This window comes from Heteronotia binoei, chromosome 1, assembly GCF_032191835.1.
Source record: "Heteronotia binoei isolate CCM8104 ecotype False Entrance Well chromosome 1, APGP_CSIRO_Hbin_v1, whole genome shotgun sequence".
Taxonomy (NCBI): Eukaryota; Metazoa; Chordata; class Lepidosauria; order Squamata; family Gekkonidae; genus Heteronotia; species Heteronotia binoei.
In genome coordinates, this window is record NC_083223.1 from 195,570,425 (window position 1) to 195,598,297 (window position 27,873).

General features: G+C 43.7%; 1 protein-coding gene across 2 annotated transcripts in view; it reads left to right on the top strand.

The window, feature by feature from the left end:
* Positions 1-27,873, top strand: part of NVL (nuclear VCP like) — a 125,164-nt gene that overhangs the window by 59,455 nt on the left and 37,836 nt on the right. For both annotated transcript variants that reach the window (XM_060245944.1, XM_060245955.1), the window contains exons 14-19: positions 4,880-5,098; positions 10,022-10,126; positions 11,239-11,301; positions 16,331-16,450; positions 23,810-23,909; positions 24,356-24,462. In XM_060245944.1, coding sequence (XP_060101927.1) covers positions 4,880-5,098; positions 10,022-10,126; positions 11,239-11,301; positions 16,331-16,450; positions 23,810-23,909; positions 24,356-24,462 — 714 coding nt within the window. The remainder of the gene's footprint in view (positions 1-4,879; positions 5,099-10,021; positions 10,127-11,238; positions 11,302-16,330; positions 16,451-23,809; positions 23,910-24,355; positions 24,463-27,873) is intronic.

Genomic DNA, 27,873 nt, shown 5'->3' on the forward strand with positions numbered 1-27,873 from the left:
GGGGTCACAGGCCAAGTGAAGTCTTTTCCAACACCTGCTACTTGAGATCCTTTAGTTGTTCAAGCCTGAGACCTTCTCTAGCACTATCAGTTCTAATTTTACACAAAGTTGTTTTGGAAAGTTCTGGGAAAATTGATAAGAGGCACATTTGTTTGTTTTTTACTTCTGCAGAGTAATTTTTCATCATTGATATTATATTTCTTGATTTATGCTACCTTATCTCAGTGGTCTCAGTATGCATTTTATGTCTGCCTGTTGATGTATTTTTATCCCACTGTTCCTCCAAGGAGTTCATGGCATTGTGCATGATTTTTGGTTCCTCTGTGTTTTTCTCACAACAGCCCCATAAGGCAGATTAGATCACCCAGTTTTCATAGCAAACAGGATTTGATCCTCAGTCTCCCTGCTCCTAGTCCAGCAGTCTACCACTTCTGCTATGTTAAGCAATCTATCACTACTAGCTCTCTGTGCAGCATATTGTTGTTATATTAAGACAGCACAAACTATATTAAAATGACACAAACCCCACTGAAATCACCAAGAAAACTTGTGTAAATCGCTCTGAAATTAAAGAGGTTCTGCAAGCTGTTGCCTAGCTCCCATTCATTTCTGTAGAGTTTGTGCAGGAGTATTTCTCATGGACTGTGCCACAGATTTTCAGACTTGTTTTAGATGTATTGGTCCCATGGATCAAGAAACCTTTATAATGTTTAAGCTGCAGAACTATAGCAACACATTGTCCTTATACCAACGTATGGTCTTTAGCCAGTTGTATCTGCAAATTTTTCTGTATCTGCAGTTGCCAAAATGGAGGGCTGAGTTGAGCAGGCAACTAATTATTCCTATAGATACAATTTCATGATAGCAATGTTTGTATTTGAGATTAGGCCGTTTCTGGCCACCTGTCATCACTAGTTGCTCAAAGGGAAGTGGGACTCTGTATCTCTTTATTTGTGTATAGTTATTCTTTGTTTATGGGAGAGGGTTAGCATTAGTAATTTCTGTGGCATTACTGTTCCAGGATTCCATTCAGACTGTTTTCAGCACAGAAATATTAGTAGTGGCATACCTCCCAATGGTGGAGGGGGAATGGAGGAATTCTGTGTGTTTTAAAAATGTGTTTGTTTCTATTTCAATTTTAACATCAATAATGGATATAAGTTAAAGAAAAAGCTTTCTGCTGTCAAGGCTTCATTTGCTACTATGGAGACTTTGTTCAAAGATTCCAGATCTTCTTTTCAGTCACAGTAAGCACTGCCCTTCTGAGAATGTCAGGTGGAATTGTCCTGCTAAATTTTTAATAAAATGCATAATATTAGTTCACTTAGTCCTCTTATTGATGATCAGTTTGAGGTGGCTATTTATGGTTGGCATTTTTGTTCAGTGCTACCTGTAGTCAACTGATCTAAAGATCTCCTAATTCTTTCATTCTCATGCAACATCTAGCGTAGGAGTATCAAATGTACGGCCTGCGGGCCTGATCCGGCCCCCAAAGGGCTCCCATCAGGCCCGCCATCAAGTAGCCATCATCTTCTTCCTTCTCCCTCACCTGCTTCCTTCAGTCAGCATTTTTTCTTTCTCTTCTGTGAGGAGGCAGGTGAGCAAAGTGCTTCTCCTCGCTCTTTCCTTCCTCCCCCTCCCTCTTCACAAAGGGAGGAGGAGGAAAGAGGATCCACAGCCAGTGGAGGAGCATGGCTCTGTAGCTCTGCGGTGTGATTAAGTTTGCCAGGCTCAGTCAATCACACTGCAGAGCTACTGAGCCAAGCCTCTCTTCCTTCTAGTGGCTGAGGTTCCTCCCCCTCCTTGTCTCCTGGGGAAGGAGGGAAAGAGAGAGACCTTCCTTTGCCCAGTTCCCTTGATGCCACTGGAGAGATACCAAGACCAGCAATGTTTTAGTCAAGGTGTGAGTTTTTGCCTTGCTACAGAGTGTGTATGTGTTTTGTTGGCCTTATTCTGGGTGCAGCTGAGTTTGCCTCCCCCTTTATTAATGCTCTCATGATCCAGGATTAGATTGAGAGTGTGTGTCCAGACCAAGTTTACCCAGCAAATTTCCTTTGATTTTTCTTTCACATTTTCCTTTGATTGATTGAGGATTTTGAACAGACTTCCCAGATAGTAGGCTGGTAAAAAGTTAAAGGTAGTCCCCTGTGCAAGCACCAGTCGTTTTCAACTCTGGGGTGACGTTGCTTTCACAATGTTTTCACGGCGGACTTTTTACGGGGTGGTTTGCCATTGCCTTCCCCAGTCATCTACACTTTTTCCCCACAAGCTGGGTACTCATTTTACCAACAAGGGAAGACTACAGTTTTGTCGTTAAACACATAGTCCTCAGTCTTGGCCATGATGCCGTCACATGTTCTTGAACAGCATATGAAGCAGTTTATGTACAGAAGCTCACAATGCCCAGCCATTTCATGTTTTTCTCTGGGTCTTAGGCTCAAAGCATTTACCACAGGATTTCTGTAATGAATGTCAATAAATCAAAAATAGGTTTGCAACTTACAGATGCACACTTGAACAACACCTGAACAGCATACTCAAGATTGCTACAGATCAGACATTGTTTCCAGTTTTTATGCAATAATTCAAAGCAAGAGGTGAGAAGTGTCAGTTATCAGAGACTGTTAAACAAAATATTGCAAGTGTGCTAATGTTTTAAACACGTCTTATTTTAAGTTAAAAAAATTCTTTAACTGTGTTTGTCTGGACCCTTTATAAAGTTTATATCTGTGCTACCTGGCATTACATTTTATGACATCCGTGGCCCGGCCTGACAGGGTCTCATATATGTCCAATCTGGCCCTCATAATTAATGAGTTCGATACACCTGATCTAGCATTTGGAGGGCTGTTTCTCTGAGTGGTAGTGGCATTGTACCAGTGTCTGTTAGCACTGAGGGGTAGTTAGTTTCAGTGCTACCTCTCATTTTGCAGAATTGCTTAACTGAAGAGCTATTGCATTTTTTTCAGAGACTGTAAGCTTACAAAAGCTCTTAATTAGCACACAAAAGCTCTTAACTTAGCATGCAGTGCTCTTCTGTCAAATTAAGTAAGATTTTCTTGTGCAACTCCAAAATTGTTTTATTCCTACAGAGTTAGCCAGTCTCATATTTTGAGGATGCTGAGAATTGCCATCCCCAAATCTCCTTTAGAGGCACCTCCTTAATTTTTCTCTCAGTGTCCAGATTTATCCCAAAGAAATACAAATGGGCCTTTTAATAAACATTAGTTTGAGAGAAGATGAGTTTCTGAATGAGATTCCATCTAAAGATCTTTCCACTTCTTCTAGAGATCTCACCTAGCTTGTTTCTGAATCTTAGTTCCTGTATCTAAAGTTTAAACTGATGGTGTCTTTCAGACAAGTTCAGCCTTGATGAAATACTCTGAAGTGGAAGGGGCACTTCTAGATATTTCTGCAATGGAAGTTGCATTTTCCCAGGAATACTTCCAAGGTGTGCAGGGTGCACAGCCTACAGTGATCCTGATGAAAGGTTGAAGGAGGCAGGTATCCTTAGCCTGGAGAGGAGACAACTGAGAGGTGATATGATCACCATCTTCAAGTACTTGCAGGGTTGTCATATAGAGGATGGTGTGGAGTTGTTGCCTATGGCCCCAGAAGGTCAGACCAGAACCAAGGGATTGAAATTAAATAATAAAAAAAAATTGGCTATACTTCTGTTGATACAGCCCAAAATCGCATTTGCCTTTTTAGCTACTGCATCACACTGCTGACTTAGGTTCAGTGAATTGATACTACTGCCAAGACAAATCTCCCCCATCCTATACTTATGCATTTGATTTTTCCTACCTAATGCAGAACTTTACATTTATCCCTATTAAAATTCAAAGGAGTTTTCGAATAAATATTAGGAAGAAGCTCCTGATAGCTAGAGCGGTTTCTCAGTAGAACAGGCATCCTCAGGAGGTGCTGGGTTGTCTTGAAAGGGCCATGCAAAAGTGAATATGAAATAAATATCTGAAATCCCATACTGCAAGCCAGAAGCAAATGCAAGGGGGTAAATCAGAGGTGTTGATCTCGTTTGTTACAATGGATGGCTCTTACATAAATGAGACCTTGTTGGGCTGGGCCACGTGTATCATAAAATGTAATGCCAGGTAGCAGAGATATAAACTTTATAAGGACACAGACAAAGATTTTTTAAAAGCTTAAAATAAAACATGCTTAAAACATTAGCACTTGGTGCTTTTTTTGTATCTCTTCTATGCAATCCAGGGAGCTGGGCAAAGAAAGCTCTGGCTCTTTCCTTCCTTCCCCAAGGAACCAGGAGGGGGAGGAGCCTCAGCCAATAGAAGGAAGAGAGGCTTGGCTCAGTAGCTCTGCTGTGTGATTGAGAGAGCCTGGCAAAGCAAACTCTGCCTCCCCTCCTTCCTTCCCAAGGGAGGAGCCTCAACCAGTGGAGAATATTTGCTCTGTAGCTCCTGTGGGATAGAGCAAGCCTGGCAAAGCAAGCTGTGATGCAGAAGGAAGCAAGAAGAGAGGGAGAAGGAAGCAGATGACAGCCAGGAGCTCTTTGGGGGCCTGATTATGCCCCTGGGCCCTATGATTGACACCCCTGGGATAAGTGGCTTCTTTAAATATTGCATCTTTCTGCCTTTCAAAGGCAGATTGGGAATCTCAGCAGACAAAGCCAGAAATCAAATTGGAGGGCAGTTTAAGAGAAGCACAGCAGTGTTTGACACTGCACAACTCTGTTATCCAAAACTAGTTCCAGGCTGCTGTGAAACATATCTAGGACATATCTGCTTGAGCACCTATCTTCCAGTTCTGTGGATCCATATGTAAATCTTGCTCTCTCTCTTTTTTTTACCTGACTATTTCCTCTGTTGTCTTCCTCCCATCTCTCGTGTGTTGTTTTTAGGATGAATTGAAAAGACTGCTTTGGTTGCTAAAGAATCCAGACTCCCTGGGGGAGGCTCAGCTGCAGAAACTCTGCATTGAGATGAATGATTTCATTGTTGCGCTGTCTTCTGTGCAGCCCTCTGCCAAGAGAGAAGGCTTTGTCACAGTCCCTGATGTGACCTGGGCAGATATCGGAGCTCTGGAAGACATTCGGGAGGAGCTCACCATGGCAATACTGGTAGGGGGGGCATTGTTTACAGAATCCTGCTAAGGCACACAGGGCTTGGATAGCTTTTGTCAACTCAGCAGCAAGGGAAATGTATACACAAGGCATGTTCTTTGCATGATGTTGTATGAAAAGACACAAGTTGCACTCCCTGGTAATTTAGTCCATGAAATGTGCAAATTGAAATGTTTTAGAAATTTCTCCTTTGAAGTGGAGGTTTATCAATTGAATCATAGCATTATAATGAATTAGCCAAAGTACTTCCTTTGGTCAAGCCTGCATATAACTTGAGAAATACCAGAGTATAGTAAAAAGACAAAGAAAAAAGAAAGCGGTATATAAAGAGAGATAGTGTGTATATTTCCAGGTAACTGTTTCTGAGCAATAGTTAGAACACCAGTGCCACAAGGAGCAGTTACAAGTGGGGGGGGGGGGGGACAAAGGAGCCTCTGGGGAAATAATACTTCAGGGCAGACTTAGATGCAAACACACTGTGAGCCAGCAGTATGTGTAAAAAGTTTCTCTAAGATTGTTTGGTCTTGAGCTCTGATTTAATACACAGATTGAATTTTGATCTTGATAGATCTCATGCTGAAAATAACAGACAGACAGCCATGATGTGTAGATTGGGTGCCAGTCTCATGGTTGCATGCTCTGTGTCTCCCCACCCCAATTCAGAGCAAATTCTCAATTCTCTTCCCCTGCCAGTGTTAGCCATAGTTCAGAATCGCATGTGAAACAATGTTAAGAATGCTTCCCTTCTGAACCAGAATTTGAAGTCAAACTGGGTTTGCAAACCATGGTTTATGAGGGAATTTGGCTAGTGGCAGCCATTGTTGGTATTGGGATCTATCTGTAAATCATGATTAATTTAAACCAGAACAAGAGAGGAAAGGGGTAGGAGCCCGCGTTCCCAAGGTTGTCTCCTGATTTTACAAACCATGGGTGGCAGGAGCCAGCATTATTTCTATAGCATAGTTACAAATAAATTTATTACGAATGTGAATACTTTAAATTTAACTTCTGCAGATATAGGAAAGACCAAGTGTCAGGGAGTCCAGAGCTGAACCCCATGGGTCCACAGGGCAGATGTGCACAAGTAACCAAGCCTTTCTTTATTTTTATTAAAATGTTACAGAGTTTTATTTAAGTTCTGTCAAAACAAAGATTTATTTATTCTATAGGCAGCACTGTGCTCTGAAGTCATATAGAAGAAAAACAAGAAAACTAGCTTAACTATCTAACACATTTCCAAGACCTGTGTTAGATGGCAAAAACCTTAAGTCCAAAAGTCAAATGCCATAGCTGGTGCATTCTCTATGTTGCTTTCTGTTGCAATATAAGCATATCATAGCCTTCAGTCCATCAGAATCCAAGCTGTCCTCTTTTCCAGGATCTTAGTTCAATTATATTTTTTTGGATAAGCAACATCAGGTGATGATGACACCTGCACACAGTCTTGCTGGAACCCTTTAGAATTATGCTAGTATTATGGGTTACTGCATAATACTAGCAACCTTGGCCTAATGAGGCTTACTCTATTTGACCCAACAATGTGTCCCAAATACACAACATGTTTACGCCCAAATTGACATTTAGAGGCCTTGATTGTGAGTCCAGCTTGATGAATCTTCTGGAGGACTTCTCTTTCATGGTCCAAATGTTCTTTTCATGTAAGGCTATAGATGGCAATATCATCTTGATAGGCAGTAGCAAAAGATAGTCCATGCAGTACTCAATCGAACAGTCTCTGGAAGGTCTTTGAGGCCTCACTTAAGCCAAATGGCATCTTGACAAATTGACATGTCCCAAAGACAAATTGACAATGTCCCAAATGCAGTGTCCCAAAGGCAATCTTATCAGAAGCTTCAGGGATCAGTTGGACTTGCTAATACCCTGACACAAAATCAACAGTGCTGATATAGGCAGTCCCAGCCAAGTCCTGAATCAAACTTTCAATTTGAGGAGTAGGGTAAGAATCCACAACCATCAGCTTGTTTAACTTTCTGAAGTCCACAAAGAAATGACTCATTGGGGGCATCCTCTGACATGATAAGTATAGGTGCTCCTCAATCAATGAGACTTCTTAATCACTCCCCCCCACACACACACACACATACACACTTCAACATTTGCTGAATCTCAGCAGCCACAATCTCTTTCATGGGCCCATTCAGTGGGTAAGGAACATGCACCTCTGTCTCTATATGACGGAAGAGTAAATCAGTCCAACCAGGCACATTAGAGAAGAGAGGATGGAAACAGCTTGTTTCAGTTCATCCTGCTGCTTTTGTGATAAGCTGGAGTCCATCTGTTGTTCCTCCAACCTTTCAGCTATTATACCCTTGTTCAACAGCTCAGGCAGGCACAGTTCCTTCCCCTCTGTAGCCTTCACTGGGAACATCTGGCTAGCCTTCTCTCAAAATAACTTCAGTCAGTTAATATGAACAACCTGAGTCTTTTTATGTGGGCTCATTTCTTGGATCAAGTAATTATCCTCTGATTTTTGTAACATGCAATATGTACCAGCTCATTCAGCCTCCAAATTGGCTACATAATCAGACTTCAAGACTCAGACTTTATCCTTAACAGGCAGGCTCCTAGACTTAGCATGCCAAAAATAATAGTCCTTCTGTAGGACTTGGGCCTGTTTAAAGAACTCCCTGGGCATCTTCCTGACCTGCTCTAGCATCTGTTTTAACTTTTCCAGATATTTTGACATTTGACTTCTCTCTCAAGTGCCTCTGTTGTACAGATCTGTATTTCTGAATGTCCTTAGCCAATAAAAGACATACAGCCAGAGCCCATGTGAAGGAGGAAGGGGGAAAAAGTTTATTGCAATGAACTGAGAGCTGAGCTAGGCTATAACCATCATTACCAAAGTGCTCTGAATTTTTTCATAATGGTTACAATCTTATATACCCTTGATGAGACGCTGGCACATGTCATCATATACACGTACCAATTGGCTGCAATCTCCTGCCTGATTTCATCACGAGAGCCAGCTACACACTACTGATACACTTTGCCAGCCTGGCATTAGTCCATTGGTTGAAAACTGTGGCATAGCAAGAAATTCAATACGCATGTGTCTGCCTTGACCAGATAAATCGAGTTTGGGCCATAAGAACCTCTTACTACTTTATTGTTACCTAGAAACACAGTAGTGATACAGAAATACATACATCATCTTCCAAGGAAGTTTCAGCACTTACTTTCTCTTGAGCTTTCTGCTCTGCCTGGGGCCACTGCACTTTAAACTGCTTGTTTTTCTTCACCACAGCAACCAGAGGGATCTCAGCATCCTGGGTCTACTCTTCCCCTGACTTACAGCTCTCCAAGACTTCCTGCATCACATACCTTACTTTGGGGGGGGGCGGGGTGCTGTCTCCTTTCTTCTTCAGCATCAACCTCAGACAGTCACACGTGAGGTGTTCCTTCTCATGGCAGTGATAACATTCCATCTTGGATGTGGAGGTTGCCCCTGTTTTGTTGTCTCAAGAGCATACAAGATTCTGCCTGCCAAAGTAACTGGCAAAGCTTGCTTGACTGCTCACTTCCAAACCACAGGGCTGCAGTTCTTCCTTCTTCTCTGCAGCTGGCTTCCATTGCTTCAACCTCTTCTGGTTGCCTCGGGGTTGAGGTACAAGCTGATCAGCCATATCACTTGAGGAGGCAGAGTTACAGACTTGAATCAGAGCAGCAATTTCATATGGCCAAGCCTGGAAAGCCTGAGCTTTGATATGCTTATATTGCAATAGATAGCAATGTAGTGAACGTGCCAGTTGTAGCCTTTGACTCTTTGACTTAAGGTTTGTAATGCAGGTCTGGGAAATAAATGCAGTAGATGGTTAAGCTGGTTTTCTTGTTTATCTGCTATACAACTTCAGAGCATTGTGCTGCCTGTAGAATACATCTTTGTTTTGACAGAATTAAAACTTCATAACATTTTGTTACTTGTGCACATTCGCCCTAGAGACTCATGGACTACAGCTCTGGACTTCTTGACATGGTGGCAGCTTAAGGGGATCAAGGCCTTTGCACAGGTGAACTGAAGGGCAACACACTTTCTGAGTCTGCAGGGTGTTTGCTATTTTGGTGAGTCTGTATGGATAAGTTGGGCCAGATGGCAGCAACAGAGTTACTGGGTGCCTCGAGTGGCATTGTAGAGATGGAGGTTACCCTGGATCAAGAATCAGACATACAAGCAAACATGGAAGTCCCTGGAAAAGAAATACTTTAGCCCATGAGTATCTGTGGCATGTTGAGGAAGTAGAAATGTATCTGAGAGCTACAGTGAAAGAATGTGAGGCAGAGTGACTTATTAACACCTCCAGTGAGAGCTGAAGAGCAAGAAGAGTGCTCAGAAGATTTATTGGCCTTTGAGGATGGTCAAAACTGTACAGCCTCCAGACATTCCAGAGACCACCAGGGTGGGGCAGGGCAGAGAAGGCCCTGGCCCTGGTTGAGGCTAAGCAGACATCCTTTGGGCCAGGGACAACCACTAAATGATCATCTGCCAAGCGAAAGGCTCTCCGAGGCACTTATGGGGAGAGGCGATCCCTTAGATATGTCAGTCCCAGGCCACATAGAAGGCTTTAAAGGTCAGTACCAACAACTTGAAATGGATCTGGTATTCAATCAGTAGCCAGTGTAATTGGCATAGCTCCAACTGAACAATGACTTGTTGCTTAGTTTTTAGAAGGGTTTTGTTTAAAAAAAAACACACAAACCAGAAGCTCTATCTAAGGTATCTTTATATTTATTGAGACTTGAGGTCCAGTACCTGAGGGCCACAAATTTCCATTTAACAGCTGAATCAGAATCTCTTCTTCTTTTTAGTTGAGGGCAACCTACTGTGATCATTTCAGAATTCTTTATCTTTACCATATTTTTACATACAAAACTTTCATCTGGAAACTGATTCTGTTACAGGCACCTGTGCGGAATCCTGAGCTATTCAAAGCCTTGGGCCTGACAGCACCAGCTGGTGTGCTACTTGCTGGGCCTCCTGGTTGTGGCAAAACACTACTTGCAAAGGTAATTCCCTACATAGGATCTCTGTGTGCTCTGAGATGGTGGGTATAGAAAGGAAACTAGACCAGGGGTTGCTGAGTTGCAGCTTGGTTCTACTAGGAAGTGTATTGATTTTGAGCATGCATCTAATCTCTCTGACATTTGCTGTGTAGACATAAAACAGTTGGAGTGGCACAGTGTTGCTATTCTGTAAATTGTTTTCAGTTGAAGAAGAAGAACTGTAGATTTATATCCCGCCCTTCTCTTTGAATCAGAGACTCAGAGCAGTTTACAATCTCCTTTATCTTCTCCCCCCACAACAGACACCCTGTGAGATGGGTGGGGCTGAGAGGGCTCTCACAGCAGCTGCCCTTTCAAGGACAACCTCTGCCAGAGCTATGGCTGACCCAAGGCCATTCTACAGATGCAAGTGGAGGAGTGGGGAATCAAACCCAGTTCTCCCAGATAAGAGTCCGCACACTTAACCACTACACCAAACTGGCTCTCAAGAGGAACTAATTTTACATTGTGTATCTTGTTCTGTGTGACTAATAAAATTGCAAGATGCAAACTAGTGAGTTGTACAGGACTTAATTTGCAATAGATATTGGGAGGGCAGATGGGGAAGGGAAAGAGTTTTTTTAAAAAGCCCACAGTCGTGATGCCTGACAATTTTTAGCCAGCTGTGTCTGCATGCCCATAAAATGGAAGCATGTGCTGATCCTGAAATAATTTATTTTTTCATCTTGGAGTTTGAATTGTGAGAAACTATGCATTTTTAAAAGCTAGGCTTCCTTGTTATGTGCCATATAGAGCTGCTGCTAGCCTGAGTAGACAATATTGACCTCAATGAACCAAGGGTCTGATATAGCATGAGGCAGTTTTGTATGACCTTCTGCATGTAAAGCATGTACTTTACTGAGCTGCCGTCCTTATTTATAAACAGGTTTCTGCTTATAAGTAACAACTCAATTGGAAAATCCAAGAATCTCTTCTGTTTGTGTTCAGGAATGTATGTGAATTAAATAGATTTTCAGGGTAACATCAATGAGGGGTTATCATAAACATCCAGCCTGGAATTTGGAGGTAATGGAGGACTAGTCTAGGAATGAGACAGGTTCTTATCTTTCTTGTAGGCTGTGGCAAATGAGTCTGGACTGAATTTCATTTCTGTGAAAGGTCCTGAACTGCTGAATATGGTGAGTTTTGTCTTTAGCACTGGTTTGCCACTGATTGGGTTCACAGAATCATAGAATCAGTTGGAAGGGACCTCCGGAATCATCTAGTTCAGGGGTGTCGAACTCATTTGTTATGAGAGCCAGATCTGACATAAATGTAGGGTGGCCAGACCGTCCCGGTCTCCCGGGACATTCCCGGATCTGGCCACCCAATCCCGGATCCCGGGCTGCCTATACCGGGACCATTAAAGGTCCCGGTTTAGGCAGCCCCGGAGCCGGTGGGCCGCGGGCGCGGGCGGGGAAGGCGGGGAGTGAGGGAGGGAGCGTCCCTGCGCCTGCGCAGGGCCCCTGCGCACGCGCAGGGACGCTCCCACCCTCACTCCCCGCCTTCCCCGCCCGCGCGCGGGGCCCGGCGGCAGTGGTGGAGGCCTCTCCGTGGCCTCCGCTGGTCGCTGGAAGCCCTCCAGAGACTCTGGAGGGCCTCCAGCGACCAGCGGAGGCCGCGGAGAGGCCGCGGGGCACCCGGCGCTGGTCCCGGAAGGCCTTCCAGAGCCTCTGGAAGGCCTTCGGGGACCAGCGCCGGCCAGCGAAGGCTTCCCCGCGGCCTCCGCTGGTCCCTGGAGGCCCTCCAGAGTCTCTGGAGGGCCTCCAGGGACCAGCGGAGGCCGCGGGGAAGCCGCGGGGCACCCGGCGCTGGTCCCGGAAGGCCTTCCAGAGGCTCTGGAAGGCCTTCCGGGACCAGCGCCGGCCAGCGAAGGCTTCCCCGCGGCCTCCGCTGGTCCCTGGAGGCCCTCCAGAGTCTCTGGAGGGCCTCCAGGGACCAGCGGAGGCCGCGGGGAAGCCGCGGGGCACCCGGCGCTGGTCCCGGAAGGCCTTCCAGAGGCTCTGGAAGGCCTTCCGGGACCAGCGCCGGCCAGCGAAGGCTTCCCCGCGGCCTCCGCTGGTCCCTGGAGGCCCTCCAGAGTCTCTGGAGGGCCTCCAGGGACCAGCGGAGGCCGCGGGGAAGCCGCGGGGCACCCGGCGCTGGTCCCGGAAGGCCTTCCAGAGGCTCTGGAAGGCCTTCCGGGACCAGCGCCGGCCAGCGAAGGCTTCCCCGCGGCCTCCGCTGGTCCCGGAAGGCCTTCCAGAGGCTCTGGAAGGCCTTCCGGGACCAGCGCCGGCCAGCGAAGGCTTCCCCGCGGCCTCCGCTGGTCCCTGGAGGCCCTCCAGAGTCTCTGGAGGGCCTCCAGGGACCAGCGGAGGCCGCGGGGAAGCCGCGGAGCAGCCGGCGCTGGTCCCTGGAGGCCTCCAGAGGCCAGCGCCGGTAGCGGAGAGGCCCGGCGCTGGTCCCTGGAGGCCTCCAGAGGCCAGCCCCGGCAGCTCCCTCCCTCCCTCGCCGCGAGGCCGCCGCCGGAGGACTCCCCGCCGCCGCCGCCGCTGGATCCGCCGCCCTGGAATAAGGTAAGGGGGCCGAAAGCGGGGGGGGGGCGGGGGGCGGCCTTCCTTTCTTCCCTCCCTCCCTTCCTTCCTTCCTTCCTTCCTTCCTTCCTTCCCTCCCTCACTCCCTTCCCTTCCTTCCTTCCTTCCCTCCCTCCCTCCCTCCCTCCTCCCTTTCTTCCTTTCTTCCTTCCTTCCCTCACTCCCTTCCCTTCCTTCCTTCCTTCCCTCCCTCCTCCCTCCCTTCCTTTCTTCCTTCCTTCCCTCCCTCGCCTTCCTTCCTTCCCTCCCTCCTCCCTTCCTTTCTTCCTTCCTTCCTTCCCTCCCTCCCCCTTCCTTCCTTCCTTCCTTCCCTCCCTCCCTCCCCCTTCCTTCCTTCCTTCCCTCCCTCCCTCCCCCTTCCTTCCTTCCCTCCTTCCTTCCTTCCTTCCTTCCTTCCTTCCTTCCTTCCTTCCTTCCTTCCTTCCTTCCTTCCTTCCTTCCTTCCTTCCTTCCTTCCTTCCTTCCTTCCTTCCCTCCCTTCCCTTCCTTCTTTCCCTCCCTCCCTTCTTCCTTTCTTCCCTTCTTCCCTTCCTCCCTTTCTCCCTTCCTTCCTTCCTTCCCTCCCTCCCTCCTTATGTTGTTATGTGATGCAGAGTGTTGGACTGGATGGGCCACTGGCCTGATCCAACAGGGCTTCTCTTATGTTCTTATGTGATGCAGAGTGTTGGACTGGATGGGCCACTGGCCTGATCCAACAGGGCTTCTCTTATGTTCTTATGTGACGCAGAGTGTTGGACTGGATGGGCCACTGGCCTGATCCAACAGGGCTTCTCTTATGTTCTTATGTGACGCAGAGTGTTGGACTGGATGGGCCACTGGCCTGATCCAACAGGGCTTCTCTTATGTTGTTATGTGACGCAGAGTGTTGGACTGGATGGGCCACTGGCCTGATCCAACAGGGCTTCTCTTATGTTGTTATGTGACGCAGAGTGTTGGACTGGATGGGCCACTGGCCTGATCCAACAGGGCTTCTCTTATGTTGTTATGTGATGCAGAGTGTTGGACTGGATGGGCCACTGGCCTGATCCAACAGGGCTTCTCTTATGTTGTTATGTGATGCAGAGTGTTGGACTGGATGGGCCACTGGCCTGATCCAACAGGGCTTCTCTTATGTTATTATGTGACGCAGAGTGTTGGACTGGAGGGGCCACTGGCCTGATCCAACAGGGCTTCTCTTATGTGACAATACTGACTTTGGCGGACCCAAGCACTGATTCAGTGTAAGGGAGCTTTGTGTTTGTGTCTTCTAGTGCAATTTTGTTCTCAGATCCTGTATTTACTTCATCAGTATATGGGATAAGGCACTTTCTCAACTGTGCTGCATAATGCAGCCTATTTATTTTGTCCTGTTGGCTCTGTTGGCTCTATCTGCGCCACCTTCATCACTTTCGGGGTGTGGATCCCCCAGTGGAGTGGTCTCCCGACTCCCTCCGCCGGCTGTTTCTGATAGCCCTGCGCCCCCTCTTTCATTTGATATGTGTCCCGTGCGGGTGCCACCCTCCCGCCGGGAGATGCCGCAAAATGAGCCCCCTTGAGGCTTATGGCGGCAGGGCTCGGGGGAAGCGAGCTAGACTGCTGTTCTTTTGAGGGGTTATAGAGTGTTTCGAGCCCGTCCCTGTGGCATCGGTCCCATCATTGTGGGGCCCAGGGGGCCGGCGCAGCGGCACGCTGAAGCAGCCTGTCGGTCACTTCCAGGTTCCTGTCCTGCATCTTGACCGGTGTTATTAGTGACAGGCTGCTTCGGCGTGCCGCTGCGCCGGCCCCCTTGGTCCCACAACGATGGGACCGATGCCACAGGGACGGGCTCGAAACACTCTATAACCCCTCAAAAGAACAGCAGTCTAGCTCGCTTCCCCCGAGCCCTGCCGCCATAAGCCTCAAGGGGGCTCATTTTGCGGCATCTCCCGGCGGGAGGGTGGCACCCGCACGGGACACATATCAAATGAAAGAGGGGGCGCAGGGCTATCAGAAACAGTCAGCGGAGGGAGTCGGGAGACCACCCCACTGGGGGATCCACACCCCGAAAGTGATGAAGGTGGCGCAGATAGAGCCAACAGAGCCAACAGGACAAAATAAATAGGCTGCATTATGCAGCACAGTTGAGAAAGTGCCTTATCCCATATACTGATGAAGTATATACAGGATTTGAGAACAAAATTGTTTCCGGCGGTGATATTTGGGGGATTTTTGGGGACGTCACAGGAAGTGCTGTGAAGTCACTTCCTGTTTCCGGCAGGTGACGCGGGGGAAATGATGTCACAGGAAGTGATGCCACTTCCTGTTTCCGGTGGTGGCATGACGTCACCGGAAGTGACGTCACCGGAAGTGACGTCACTTCCTGTTTCCGGCGGCGCGCACGCTTCGCGCGCACCCCCCCCCCCCCCCCCCCAGTGTCCCTGGCTGGCCTTCAGACATTATGGTCACCCTACATAAATGAGACCTTGTCGGGCCAGGTCATGTGTGTCATAAAATGTAATGCCACATAGAGATAACTTTATAAAGGACATAGACAAATACGATTTTTAAAAAACTAAAAATAAAACATGCTTAAAGTATTAGTACTCTTGCAATATTGTGGTCAGTATCAAAGCAAATTCTCCTTCCCCCGCACCCCGCCCATTCCTCCCCAAGAGAGGAGCCTCAGCCAATGGAGAAAATAGAGGCTTTGCTCTGTAGCTGTTGTGCAATTGAGAAATCCTGGCAAAGCAAGCTGTGACACAGAAAGAAGTATGAGAGAGGGAGAAGGAAACCCCTCCAGGGGCCTGATTTGACCCACGGGTTGCACATTTGACTCCCCTGATCTAATCTAATCCCCCTGCACCATGTAGGAAATTCACAAATACCTCCCCTCCACCCACACACACAGTGACCCCTGCTCCTGGTCCAGAATTTTGGGTTTTGGGAAAAATAAAAGTTTTAGGGGTTAATTCAAAGTAGGGGTTAATTCGTTTCATACAGATGGCTTTTGATAAACATCAGATCTGGTTGAGTGAAAGGGAAATGACATTGAAATTTGATAAATCAGTACCAGTCTGATCCTGTATAAAACAAAAAAACTAGAAAACTCTGAGAGATGTATGTACTCCTGACTGAATGATTTCCAGATCTTTTTTTGTGCTTTACACAATAGTACAAGCATACCAGCACCTTTGGCAGGCTGGCCCCTTTGCAAAGAGGCCAGTAGAGAAGGCAATAGATGGGACTACAGAGAGGGTAGTAGGGCAGACCATCAGCTGTGATACAGTATATCCGCTGCTGTGTTGCCTTCTCTGCAGGCATCCATCATGAGAATCAGCACCTTTCGTTTGTTCGTCGTTTAAAAAAAAAAAGAACTGGTTGTTTCCATTTGTTTACTTTAGTAATAGTCACATGTGGATTTACTGGAAGGAGCTCCTTTTCCTCCATTAATTATTACTTTGGGCACAATTCAGCCAAAACTAAACCCTTTTAAGTCCCATCAGTTTCAGTGGGAAGGACAATAAGTGTTCTACCATTTAAGTCAGTGAAACTTAATGGTAGATTCTGACAAAAGATCTGTTGAAATAGAACATTCCATGGACTTTTACTGCTGACTTTTTCTTCCTTGTTTCAGTATGTGGGGGAAAGTGAGCGTGCTGTACGTCAGGTTTTCCAGCGTGCAAGGAATTCTGCTCCTTGTGTTATATTCTTTGATGAAGTTGATGCCTTGTGTCCTCGGAGATCAGACCATGAGGTGAGCCTAAAAACATATCCATGAGAAACTTTCCGGTGATGCACACTATTCCATATCACCTCCTTTGTGTCTGTAGGATATATATATGTCCAGCATTTCTCAAACTGGGTCCAGTGATCCCTCAGGGGTCTATCACGGTACTTGAGAGGGCCTGAGAATCCTTGGAAGGACATAGGGTAAGTTGTCATGCTACCTGACTAAGATGAAGAGCCATCTGTTTTCTATGGATAAGGTGGGTGCTTTGCATCTTAGAGGAAATAGGTGGAATTGACATCTCCCTCCTTCCAAGGGCGTGAATGTAGTCCAGAGGTCTCAAATCTTTTTTAAGCCTGCAGGAATCTTCGGAATTTTGGCTACAAAAGGAGGCAGAGCTAAACACAATACCTCCCTCCTTACTTTGTAAAAGAATGGCATGGCATACTGAACAAGAAGTTGCCTTATTCAGGCTCTGGTCATTGGTCTGTCAAGGTCTGTACTTTGGATGGAAGCATAGTCCTGCTACTGGGAAGACAAGCAAGCCTGGAGAAGGAGGGGGTAGGCTTCTACTCCTGAACACTTATCTCCATTCATGCAACAGCTCAACTTCCTCTCTGCTTTGCAAAAGAAGCACAAACTCCATGCAGTCATTCTCCACCTCATTCTATCCTGCTTTTTTCCATGATGAACACATGAAACAGCCTTAAACCATTGGCCTATTAAAGTCAGAAGTGACTGTACTCTGGATTACAAAATTCTTGGTGATACTTTGTTAATGAGAGTTCGGACATTTAAATATCTCTTTGGCTACCCATACTAATAAGCCTTTTATTTTTAGGGGAAGCTGTTCTTTTTAGACCTTTTTTCCTGTGAAAAAAATCATAAAAGCTTGTTTCACAAAAAAGGAGAATAAAAAGAAATAAAGGAAAGCCCAAAGAGGCAGGAAGAAGGAGATTAGGGGATAAAAACAAGAAAAGTCTGAAGGGTAAATGGTGTTTGAGAATTAGTTCTTATTGCACACCTGGGTGGTAGTTGCAGATTTTAGGAATGATACTGGTGGTATTTTAGGAATGATACTGGTGGTATGAGCTTGCAAGGTTCAAATCCTTCCAGAATGAATTTGCTTTTGCTGAGAGAGGGCAGTGTTTGACTTAGTTAGCTAATCTACTTTATTTTTTGAGAACATTGAAGTCCCCATGAGTTATAAGATCTTGTTCTACTAAGTCCTTCTACACAGTCATCTAAAGACTTCCTTAACTGCTTATAGAAGGTAGATTAGTTTGTTTTTGGTGCATATATATTAACCAGTGTAAATAAATTACCTTGCAGATCTCCCTTAACAAAAATAAATCTACTGTCAATATCAAAGATGCAATTTTGAATTTTAATATGGATTTTTAAGAAGGATAGCAACTCGTTTGATCTTATTGTCAGCAGATGCTATTGAATAACTGCTACAATTTGGGACACTGTATTAAATGTGCAAAAGGTATTTAAGTGTCTGAAAAATTATGAGAATAAAGGTTAATATATGTTACAGAACATTTCTGGAGATAATGAAAAATTGATATCGAAAGTATATAAATTATTATTGAAATGGTCTACAGAAGAAGAAGTAGTAAAGTCTCAAATGGTCAAATGGGCAATCAATGTGAATAGAGAAATACAAATGGATACGTGGGAGCACCTTTGGAAGAACTCGATGAAGATTTCAACTTGTCAGAGTATCAAAGAGAACTGTTTTAAGATGATGTATAGGTGGTATATGACTCCGAAAAAACTGGCTAGGTTGAGTAAGAAAATGTCGGATAGATGTTGGAAATGTAAAAAACATGAAGGTTCTTTTTTTCACATGTGGTGGACTTGTGAAAAAGCAAAAGAATTTTGGATGATGATACAACAAGAAATCTCCAAAATTTTGGGTTATGACTTTAAAAAAACTGCAGAGACTTTCTTGCTTGGATTACAATTAGAAAAATTTCCAAAGGAAGACAGGACATTAATTTGGTACTTGCTCTCAGCTGCTAGGACATTGTATGCGCAGCTGTGGAAACAAGAAAAAATACCAGAGAAATGGGACTGGATTATGAAAGTTTTATCGTGGAGTGAGATGGACAAACTAACTAGAACTCTAAGAGACTATGATCTAGATATATTCAAAAAAAAGTCGAAGAAATTTAAAGGATATATGGAGAAAGAGTGGAATGTAAAAAGACATTGGACAATTTTTTAGTATTGATGAGGGAAAAAAAATATTGAACTTTGATCAGTTAGTGGTACCTTTAGTATTGAACTTAAATATACAACTTCGGGGAAGTCAAACAAGGGAGGGAGGGGGGATTGAAATATCATATGGGTTAGTACAGGAAATTTATAATTAAGTTTTGTAACCATATGTTATCAATAAATTGTTAAAACACAATATATGTTACAGAACATTTGAAGTTCTGTTCTACCAAAATCACACATATATACTGAATTAACAGATCAAAAGCATACATAAATAGTAACATGTCAGTTCACAGAACTTGCAAAGAATTAATCACGTGTTTCTTCAGTGATATAGCATTGAAGTTAATTCTTTGGAAGTTGTGTAATGGTTTAATTAAAAACTGTTGGCATTCCTGGATGTTGTCTACCTTTAAATAGGATGTTTGAGATGTTTATAATTTTGAATATTACTCCAGACCTATGTATGTATTTCACTGAGGAAGATATTAGAAACTAGTGTATATACCCAGGGACCTTGTGTGAATTTTTTTTCTGAATGGAATCCTGCCTTGAATTTTCTTGATGAAATATATTGTACTTGTCTACATAATGGACTTTTTACATTAATCCTTTGTTTGAACGGACTTCTTCTTGAAATAACTATTCATCTTTTCCTTGAACTGAAATGCTACTATTCATGTATTCTTTTGATCTGTTAATTGTATATATGTGTGATTTTGGTAGAATAGGACTTCAGATGTTTTTGTAAGATATATTTAGCTTTATTCTCATAATTTTTCTGACACGTAACCCTCCCAAGGGAAAAAAACCAGCTATACTACTTCAGCATAGGGGTCAAAGTGACCCCACATTACAGCAAAAAGCAATGGAAACCTGATAGCTCTTTCAGTCATGGCATCAGCTACTAAGAAGAAAATCAGTCCTCAAGAATAACTTTCTTCAGAAATGCAGGACAAAGGAGAGACAAATTTGGACCCCAGCATTTTTAAAGCAGATAACAGTTTGGAATCTATAAAATTTTATTTTAAAGAAAGCAATCATTGTAACCTTACACACGCACACACGTATGTAAAGTTCAGAAGGTGACTCAGGAGTTTGGGAAATTTGAAGGCGAACAGTTAAGTGCACAGGTGGCTGTGGGTCATCTAGACTAACTTCCCCCCGTAAAGTTGAGATGATCAAATCAGAAGTTTGGTTCCTGACTTCCGGCTTGATGTCATGGAGGATTGACGTGCTTATCGATAGAGGAGCAGACCAGAGCCTCTGCTCTGGGCAGAGAAGGTGATTTAAACGCCTGCTGTCTACATCTTCTAGGCAAGGAGATGGCCAAGACATGCTTATTAAATTCTGAGAGCATTTACTTTGGCTGATGAGGTATCCCAGTGGGGTTCCTTTTTGGCTTTGAAGAGTCCTTGGAGAATAATTGCATTCCAATGTCTACAGAGGATTTCTGGGATTGTTAAATCGACTTAAATTCATTAAGATCCAAAGCTGCTTTGGGACTAATTAATGTCTACTTTGGAAGAGAACGGGGCTTGAAAGGATCATGATCTTTAAAGGTAAAGATCTTTATCTATCACTCGGGGACTAAAATAAGATTTATTTGGAGAAAAAATAAAGGTCTGGATTCATCTATATTATTTTAAAGTAAAGAAGACGAAGGAGGGGGTAAATTTGGGACTAAGAAAATTAGAGAACAAGGTTAAAAGAGGAAGAATCAATATTGTTTTGCATACCTGTGGCCGGGCAGCCCCCTCCGAAATAGAACTGCAGATCAACAGGACGTCACAGGAAGTGACATCATAGAAGTAACGCAAGACTTCTCAACTATAGAAAACAAGACTTCGTGGCAAGAAAGGAAGGAAGCAGCCATTAAGAGAAGGGAAAATTGCTAGCCTCGTAGCCCTCTCTAGGACTATAATCATAGAGAAATATCGGCAGCCATTGAAAGAAGGTCAAAAGTTTTTAAAAATTTAAAAAGACAACGGGACTTTAAAAATTAGCAGAGCCGGTAAATATCATCATTAGAAGTTTAAACTTACTGGATTATATGATTTGAACTAATTTTGGAGCCTTTTAGAAGAAAAAGGAAAAAAATTTTTAAAGGGGCAGAAAAGACGCCATTTTGGAGAAAATAAAATTTAAAAAAATTAATATCTCAACCTAGGAACTTCAGGGAATGGCGATTTTGGGCTCATTGGAAAGGGCATGCTCCAAGCTATAAGACTGTATAATTAAAAATTGATTTGGTGAGGTCAACTTTAAAGCCTATTTTTACAATGGGAAGGCAGTGATGTCTATCCACAAACCAGGAGCAAAACAGATCCATACGAGGGCTAGGACACTGGAGGAAGTGAAAAGGTCTAAAATGCAAGATCAAATGGATGCCATGGAGGCAAGATGGGTTAAAGTGATAAAAGAGTCAATAACTGAATGTAAGAAGGAATTTAAAAAAGATATAGAATGCTCAGAAAAGATTCCCAAGCAGTGTTAAAGAAAATGCAAGAGGATGAAGAAAATGTGAAAGACCATGATGTAAGAATCAATACAGTGGATTCCACTATTTAAAAAATGCAGGAGAAAGCAATACTACAAGCTAATGGAAAATCAGATACGTCTGAGAGGAGTGCCTGAATTGTATGAGACTGATTTAAGGACATATATAATAAAAATCATTGCTGAATTTTTGGGAGATGACCCCGAAGAAACCAGTTATTTTTATGACTATATTTACAGGGTTAATTCAGACTATGCAAGGAGAAATAAACTACCAAAGGAGGTGGTAGTGAGATTTGTGACAAGAGATTTGGTGGGTAGGATCCTAAGTAAACAATGTGAGAACAAACTGGAGGTGGATGGCAGTAGTGTAACAATTATGAAAGAATTGCCAAGGAAAGTTATAAATGACAGAAGATTGTATAAAAAACTGACTGACAAGTTGAGAGAAAGTGAAATGAGATACAGATGGATACTTCCAGAGGGTTTGGGTTTTGAATACAAAGGGAAGAGATTTACCATCACAAATACTCAAGACATGACGAAGTTTTTGGAGAAGCATAAAGAATTTGGGGGTACAGATTAAAAATAGAAAACCATAATGGATTACAAATTAATATCTTGGAATGTAAATGGACTTAATTCACCACAAAAAAGAAGGGCAACTTTTCATTGGATTGGGAAGCAAAAATGTAATATAATTTGCCTACAAGAAGTACACATCAAACAAATGGCTTATAAATTTTTATGGAATAAGCAACTTGGTGTGGAATTTTGTTCATTGGCTAAGGAGAAAAAAGGGGTTCAGAAAATGGTGGTAGTAGAGTCTCTGGAAAAGGAGACAATCTTTCAAATAAATGAAAATGAGGACATGCAATTTCAAACGGTGTGGGATGCGCATAAAGCGGTAATGAGGGGCATCCTAATTGCATTGAACAATAAAGATAAAAAAGCCAAAGAGAAACATATGATAGACTTACAAAAAGAGATTGGAAAGGAGAAGGAGCTTAAAAAGAGGCCTGGGAAAAAGAAAATTATAAGGGAGATTACAATACTATAAAGTCAATTGAGACATTTGTTAAACAAAGAAATGGAATGGAATTTAAGGAAATTTAAAAAGGCTTCAACACAAATATTTTGAAGGAGCGAATAAGCCTGGAAAATACCTGGCCTGACAAATGAAAAGAAAAAGGGAGAATAAAATTATCAATAAAATTATTTCGGGAGGAAGGAAATTGTTGACCAGGAAGAAATCAAAAGAGAATTTTATAAATATTATGCCAAGTTATGAGAAGCTCTGGCGGAAAATTGATGGAGATTTATTAAAATGGAATAAGTTGAACTTGTCTATACTGGGTAGAATTTCGGCAATTAAAATGAATGTCAGAAGGTCAGAGCGCCTGCTCTGGCTGCAACGCCACTGAGGATGTTCTCCGCAGCCGAGAACGAAACGTCTGGAAGAAAAACTTTCTCCAGTAGAACACGGCACTTGAGCCCAAAAGATTCTACAAACCCTAATGATGTTACCCGCCGTGAAAACCTGAAATCTTTGATAAAATGAATTTGTTACCAAGAATTATGTTCTTGTTTCAAACAATTCCAATAGTGAAGGATGAAAAACAATTTAATAAATGGCAAAGGAAACTCAGAATTTATATGGGCTGGCAAGAAACCAAGAATTAAAATGAAAATTTTGACCGACGCAAAAGAGAGGGGAGGCTTCCAATTGCCGGATCAAAAGTTATACCATGATGCAGTTTGCTTAGTGTGGATTAAGGAATGGATAACATTATTAAATAGAAAATTATTAACATTAGAAAGCCATGGAAATGTTTTGGTTGGCATGCATATCTGTGTTATGGGAAAAGTAAGATGGATGGCTTTTTTACAAAAGATACGGGATGAGAGGAAACCGCTTTGCATTGTGCCAACAGAAGTAATAAAGTTATATTCAGATATTAACATATAAACAACTGTAAAAAATACACGGCGGTAAGGTAGAATTAAAATTGGCGGAAGAATTGGAATATAAGTATAATTGGTTTCAGTTGGCCAGGAGGGCACAGGGAAGCAATTAGAGGTCAGCAAACAGGTTTTCTGTTCCAGGCTTCATGGCTCCTTCAAGTCTGGAAAATGTGAGGTTCAGAGGATGCCTTCAAACATGTCCTGGCTTGTTTTGCAATGGGGTATGTTCAGTTATTAACACTGAACAACTACATTAACCTTAAACCAGCCTGATACCTACTCTAAAAAACAAGACTAAATCAGAGTATTATTACTTAGCATGATACTATTCTTTTAAAGCAGAAACACTACATGATCACATGTACATATAGGAAGAAATAGAGATAACAGCTAAACAGAAATACTAATAATTACAATTATACCACAAAAACAGCAGCCATAAGCCACTGAAGTTTTTTGTAGGGCGTGCCAGGAGAATGTGTTGTCATTTCTGGTCCATGTGGAAAGAACAGGGTCACACTTCTTTTTTCTCTCCTTGCTGACTCAGGAGGGTCATGAGGTGCTGTTCCATGAAAACACACAAAGGGGAGCTTCAACAGATTCAGCAGGCGTCGCAGTGTGTTCTCTCCCACTCCCTTCCCTGCTAACTCTCATTATTATTTTGCTGAACTTGCATGTTTTCTCTTCCAGGCAGGTGCCAGTGTCCGTGTGGTAAATCAACTGTTAACAGAGATGGATGGCCTGGAATCCCGTCGTCAGGTTTTCATTATGGCAGCCACCAACAGGCCAGGTGAGAATAATTTATTAATGAGAGCTAATCCTGACAAATCTTAGTGATCACACATGAGTGAGTGTCTGTTTTTCACCACATGTCGAATGTAAATGAAAGCTGCAACATATATATAATTTTTAACTGCACACCCAACTGAGAAAATAGTATATATGGGAAAGAAATTCCACAGTCTAGATGGATACCCCAACGAGATAGGCTGTAGTGTTCCTCCACAAGCTCCAGAGACAAAGGGGCACAGAGAAGGGCTTCTAATGCCCATCAGAGCGGATCAGGGAGGCTCGTAGGGTAGTAAGCAGTCCTAATAAGCTGTGGAATCCCTGTTACTTACAAGGGATCAGGTGGTTTCTTCTGAAAATGCAAAGCTCTGCTCCCCAGAACTTTCATTAATATATTATATGGAAATGATTTCAATGTCTGATATTGTATTTTTCTTTCTCCTTCAGATATTATAGACCCAGCTATTTTACGCCCAGGAAGGTTGGATAAAACACTCTATGTAGGTTTGCCACCACCTCTAGATCGTCTTGCCATTTTAAAGACTATCACTAAAGTAAGTATTTTGATATTTGGAGAAAAAACATTTCCCCCTAATATTATGACTTACTCTCTTCAGTCTTGTGAGAAGTCACAACAAGCTAACATTCTAGAATACTAAGTAATTTTGCTGAACAGCTCTGACAGACAAAAGTTCTCAGCAGTTCCAAAAGAAGATATACTGCAAATTACTTAGTATTCTAGAATGTTAGAAGTAATTTGCATTATATCTTCTTTTGCAACTGCTGAGAGCTTTCGTCTGTCAGAGCTGCAAGATCAGGGAGAGAGAATGGCCACATATATGTTTCTTCTGTAAATTCACTGTCACTAACAAGTATCCCCCCTGTACAGCTCCTCCTCTAGTGTATGTATGGTCTTGAACAAAAAATACAAAATTATACCTCTAGATCTACATGTATGTGATCTAAATTTGACATATGTTCCCATGTTTTTAGCTGCTCCTCATTAACTAGAAACATGTTTTCTAAACTGTTTCCTATCTGCTCTGTACCATTACTCCAGAAGATCCTGACTTTTTAATACATAAGTCTCCTTTCAGACTAAAATTACTGTATTTCAGGCAGCAATACAATTCTGTACCTTTGACTAAAGAAGCTTTGTTAACTAGCTTGAAACGTGTGTCTTGTGTTCTTAAGTTTAATTTAACTGTATTTCTGACACCTGCTGGGTTTCCTAGAAAGAAATTATTTGCTTATGAAAATAACTGTATATCATGTACATGCTCAGATATGTAGTGCAGCTAGTCCTTGTTTTTCTGTAACTGTTTCAGTCTTGGAATACATTTTCTTATAATACGTCAATAGGAAAAAGAAAATTGGGAAAAGAAACATTGTGAGAACTTGTGAACCATGTCAATCTGCTCATGGTGGTGGTAGCAGGTCATCCAGATTTTCTTCTTCTAAGAACTCGGAACATTGTGTTTGTTTCCCCCAGCGCTCTTAAATGTCAGGGGATCTTATTGCAATGGCACTGAATTTTGGAAGCTTTATAGATTGTTGGACCTGGGTAGGACCTTAATGATGATGAGACAAAAGTATATATTAATTTCAGAATGAACTGAAAGTTGATGATGTAGCAGATAACGAAGTTGGAATGAGGAGAGTAGCCAGAACATGCCAAAAGCTTGTGTTACGGAAGAGCCTAGAATACACAGCCCCTCTGCCCATCTGAGAACTCCTGTGGGGTGTGGAAATTCACCCAAGGCTTTTGGGTAACTGAGTGTGCAGTCTTTATTTAGGATGATCATCCTGATGCCTGCAAGAGCAGATCGTGTAAGCACCTGAACAAGATACTGAGTCCTTCCTTTACGGGTTAAGGTGGGTAAAGGGTCAGGGTCTAGAATTTCAGGAACAATTTATCAGTTCTGTTCTCAAACATTATTCTCTCTCTCTCTAACCTATGTTCAGAATATATGCTACATTCCAAAAATAAAAATAAACCATGAAAACTTTTCTCTGAGACATAATGTGGCACCAGCCCTTGACTAAGACAATATTGCTAAGGGAACAGAGGTCCAAAAGAACAAATCCACAGTGGGGGGAGTCAGGCAAGAACATAGTATTTCTAAAATTTAACAAACCAGGGGCTCATAATTATCTCTCTCTCTCTCGGCTTGACTTCGCGAACGAAGATTTAAGAAGGGTGCAGTAGTCCACGTCTGCTGCAGGCTCGCTGGTGGCTGACAAGACCAATGAGGGACAGGCAGATCCGGCCACAGTGGCTGCAGGGAAAAGTCTGATTTGGGGTTGGTGCTGTAGCAGTGCGATTCTTCCTCAATCTCCTTTTGTCCTCAAGACCAGCTATGTGTGCGTTCTCAAAGGAAGAGACAGCCTGGTGGATGGTATGCCTCCATGCTTTGCGATCTGAGGCTAGGTCAGACCACTGGTGATGGTTGATGAGACAGGTGCCAAGGGATTTCTTCAAGGAGTCCTTGTACCTCTTCTTTGGTGCCCCACTATTTCGATGGCCGGTGGAAAGTTCGCCATACAGAGCAGTCTTGGGGAGGCGGTGGTTTTCCATCCTAGAAGTATGCCCTGCCCAGCGCAGCTGCGTCTTCAACAGCAGTGCATCGATGCTTGTAACCTCCGCCTCTTGAGGACTTCAGTATTGGTCACAAAGTCACTCCAGTGGATGTTGAGGATGGTGCGAAGGCAGCGCTGATGAAAGCGCTCAAGGAGTCACAGGTGATGACAGTATAAAACCCACGATTTGGAGCCGTAGATGAGGGTTGTCATCACAACCGCTTTGTAAACATTGATCTTTGTGCCTTTTTTCAGATGCTTGTTGCTCCACACTCTTTTGTGCAGTTGGCCAAATGCACGGTTTGCCTTTGCCAGCCTGTTGTCAATCTCCTTGTCGATCTTGGCATCTGAGGAGATGATGCACCCCAGGTAGCTGAACTGCTGGACTGTCTTCAGAACTGATTCACCCACAGTGATGCAGGGAGGGTGATAATCTTCCTGGGGTGCAGGCTGGTGGAGAACTTCTGTCTTCTTCAGACTAACTTCTAGGCCGAATAGCTTGGCAGCCTCTGCAAAGCAGGACGTCATATGCTGCAGAGCTAATAGCGAGTGGGAGACGAGTGCAGCATCATCAGCAAACAGTAGCTCGCGGATAAGTTTTTCCATTGTCTTGGAGTGAGCCTTTAGTCGCCTCAGGTTGAACAGGCTGCCATCGGTGCGATAGCAGATGTAGACACCATCGTCATCATCTAGATCTACTGCGGCTCTTTGAAGCATCATGCTAAAGAAGATCGTAAAGAGAGTTGGCGCGAGAACGCAGCCTTGCTTTACACCTGTGCCTATTGGGAAGGGCTCCAAGAGGTCGTTGCAGTGTCTGACTTGGCCTCGCTGGTCTTCATGTAGCTGGATGATCATGCTGAGGAACCTTGGGGGACATCCTAAAAGTTCCAAGATTTGCCACAGGCCTGGTATCGAAAGCTTTGGTAAGGTCGACAAAAGTCACATATAGACCCTTGTTCTGTTCCCTGCATTTCTCTTGGAGCTGCCTGAGAACAAATACCATGTCGGTGGTGCTCCTGTTAGCTCTGAAGCCGCACTGGCTCTCTGGGAGGAGTTCTTCTGCAATGGTGGGCACCAGTCTGCTCAGGAGTATTCTGGCAAGGATTTTGCCTGCGATGGAGAGCAGGGTTATCCCCCGGTAGTTGGAACAGTCTGACTTTTCCCCTTTGTTCTTGTGTAGAGTGATGATGATTGCATCGCGAAAGTCCTGTGGTAGTCTGCCTTGTTCCCAGCAGGTGACAAGTACTTTGTGAAGTGTGCTATGTAGTACTGTGCCCCCATGCTTCCAGATCTCTGGTGGGATTCCATCAACTGCCGCTGCCTTGCCACTTTTCAGTTGCTTGATGGCTTTAACAGTCTCTTCTAGGGTGGGGATCTCATCCAAC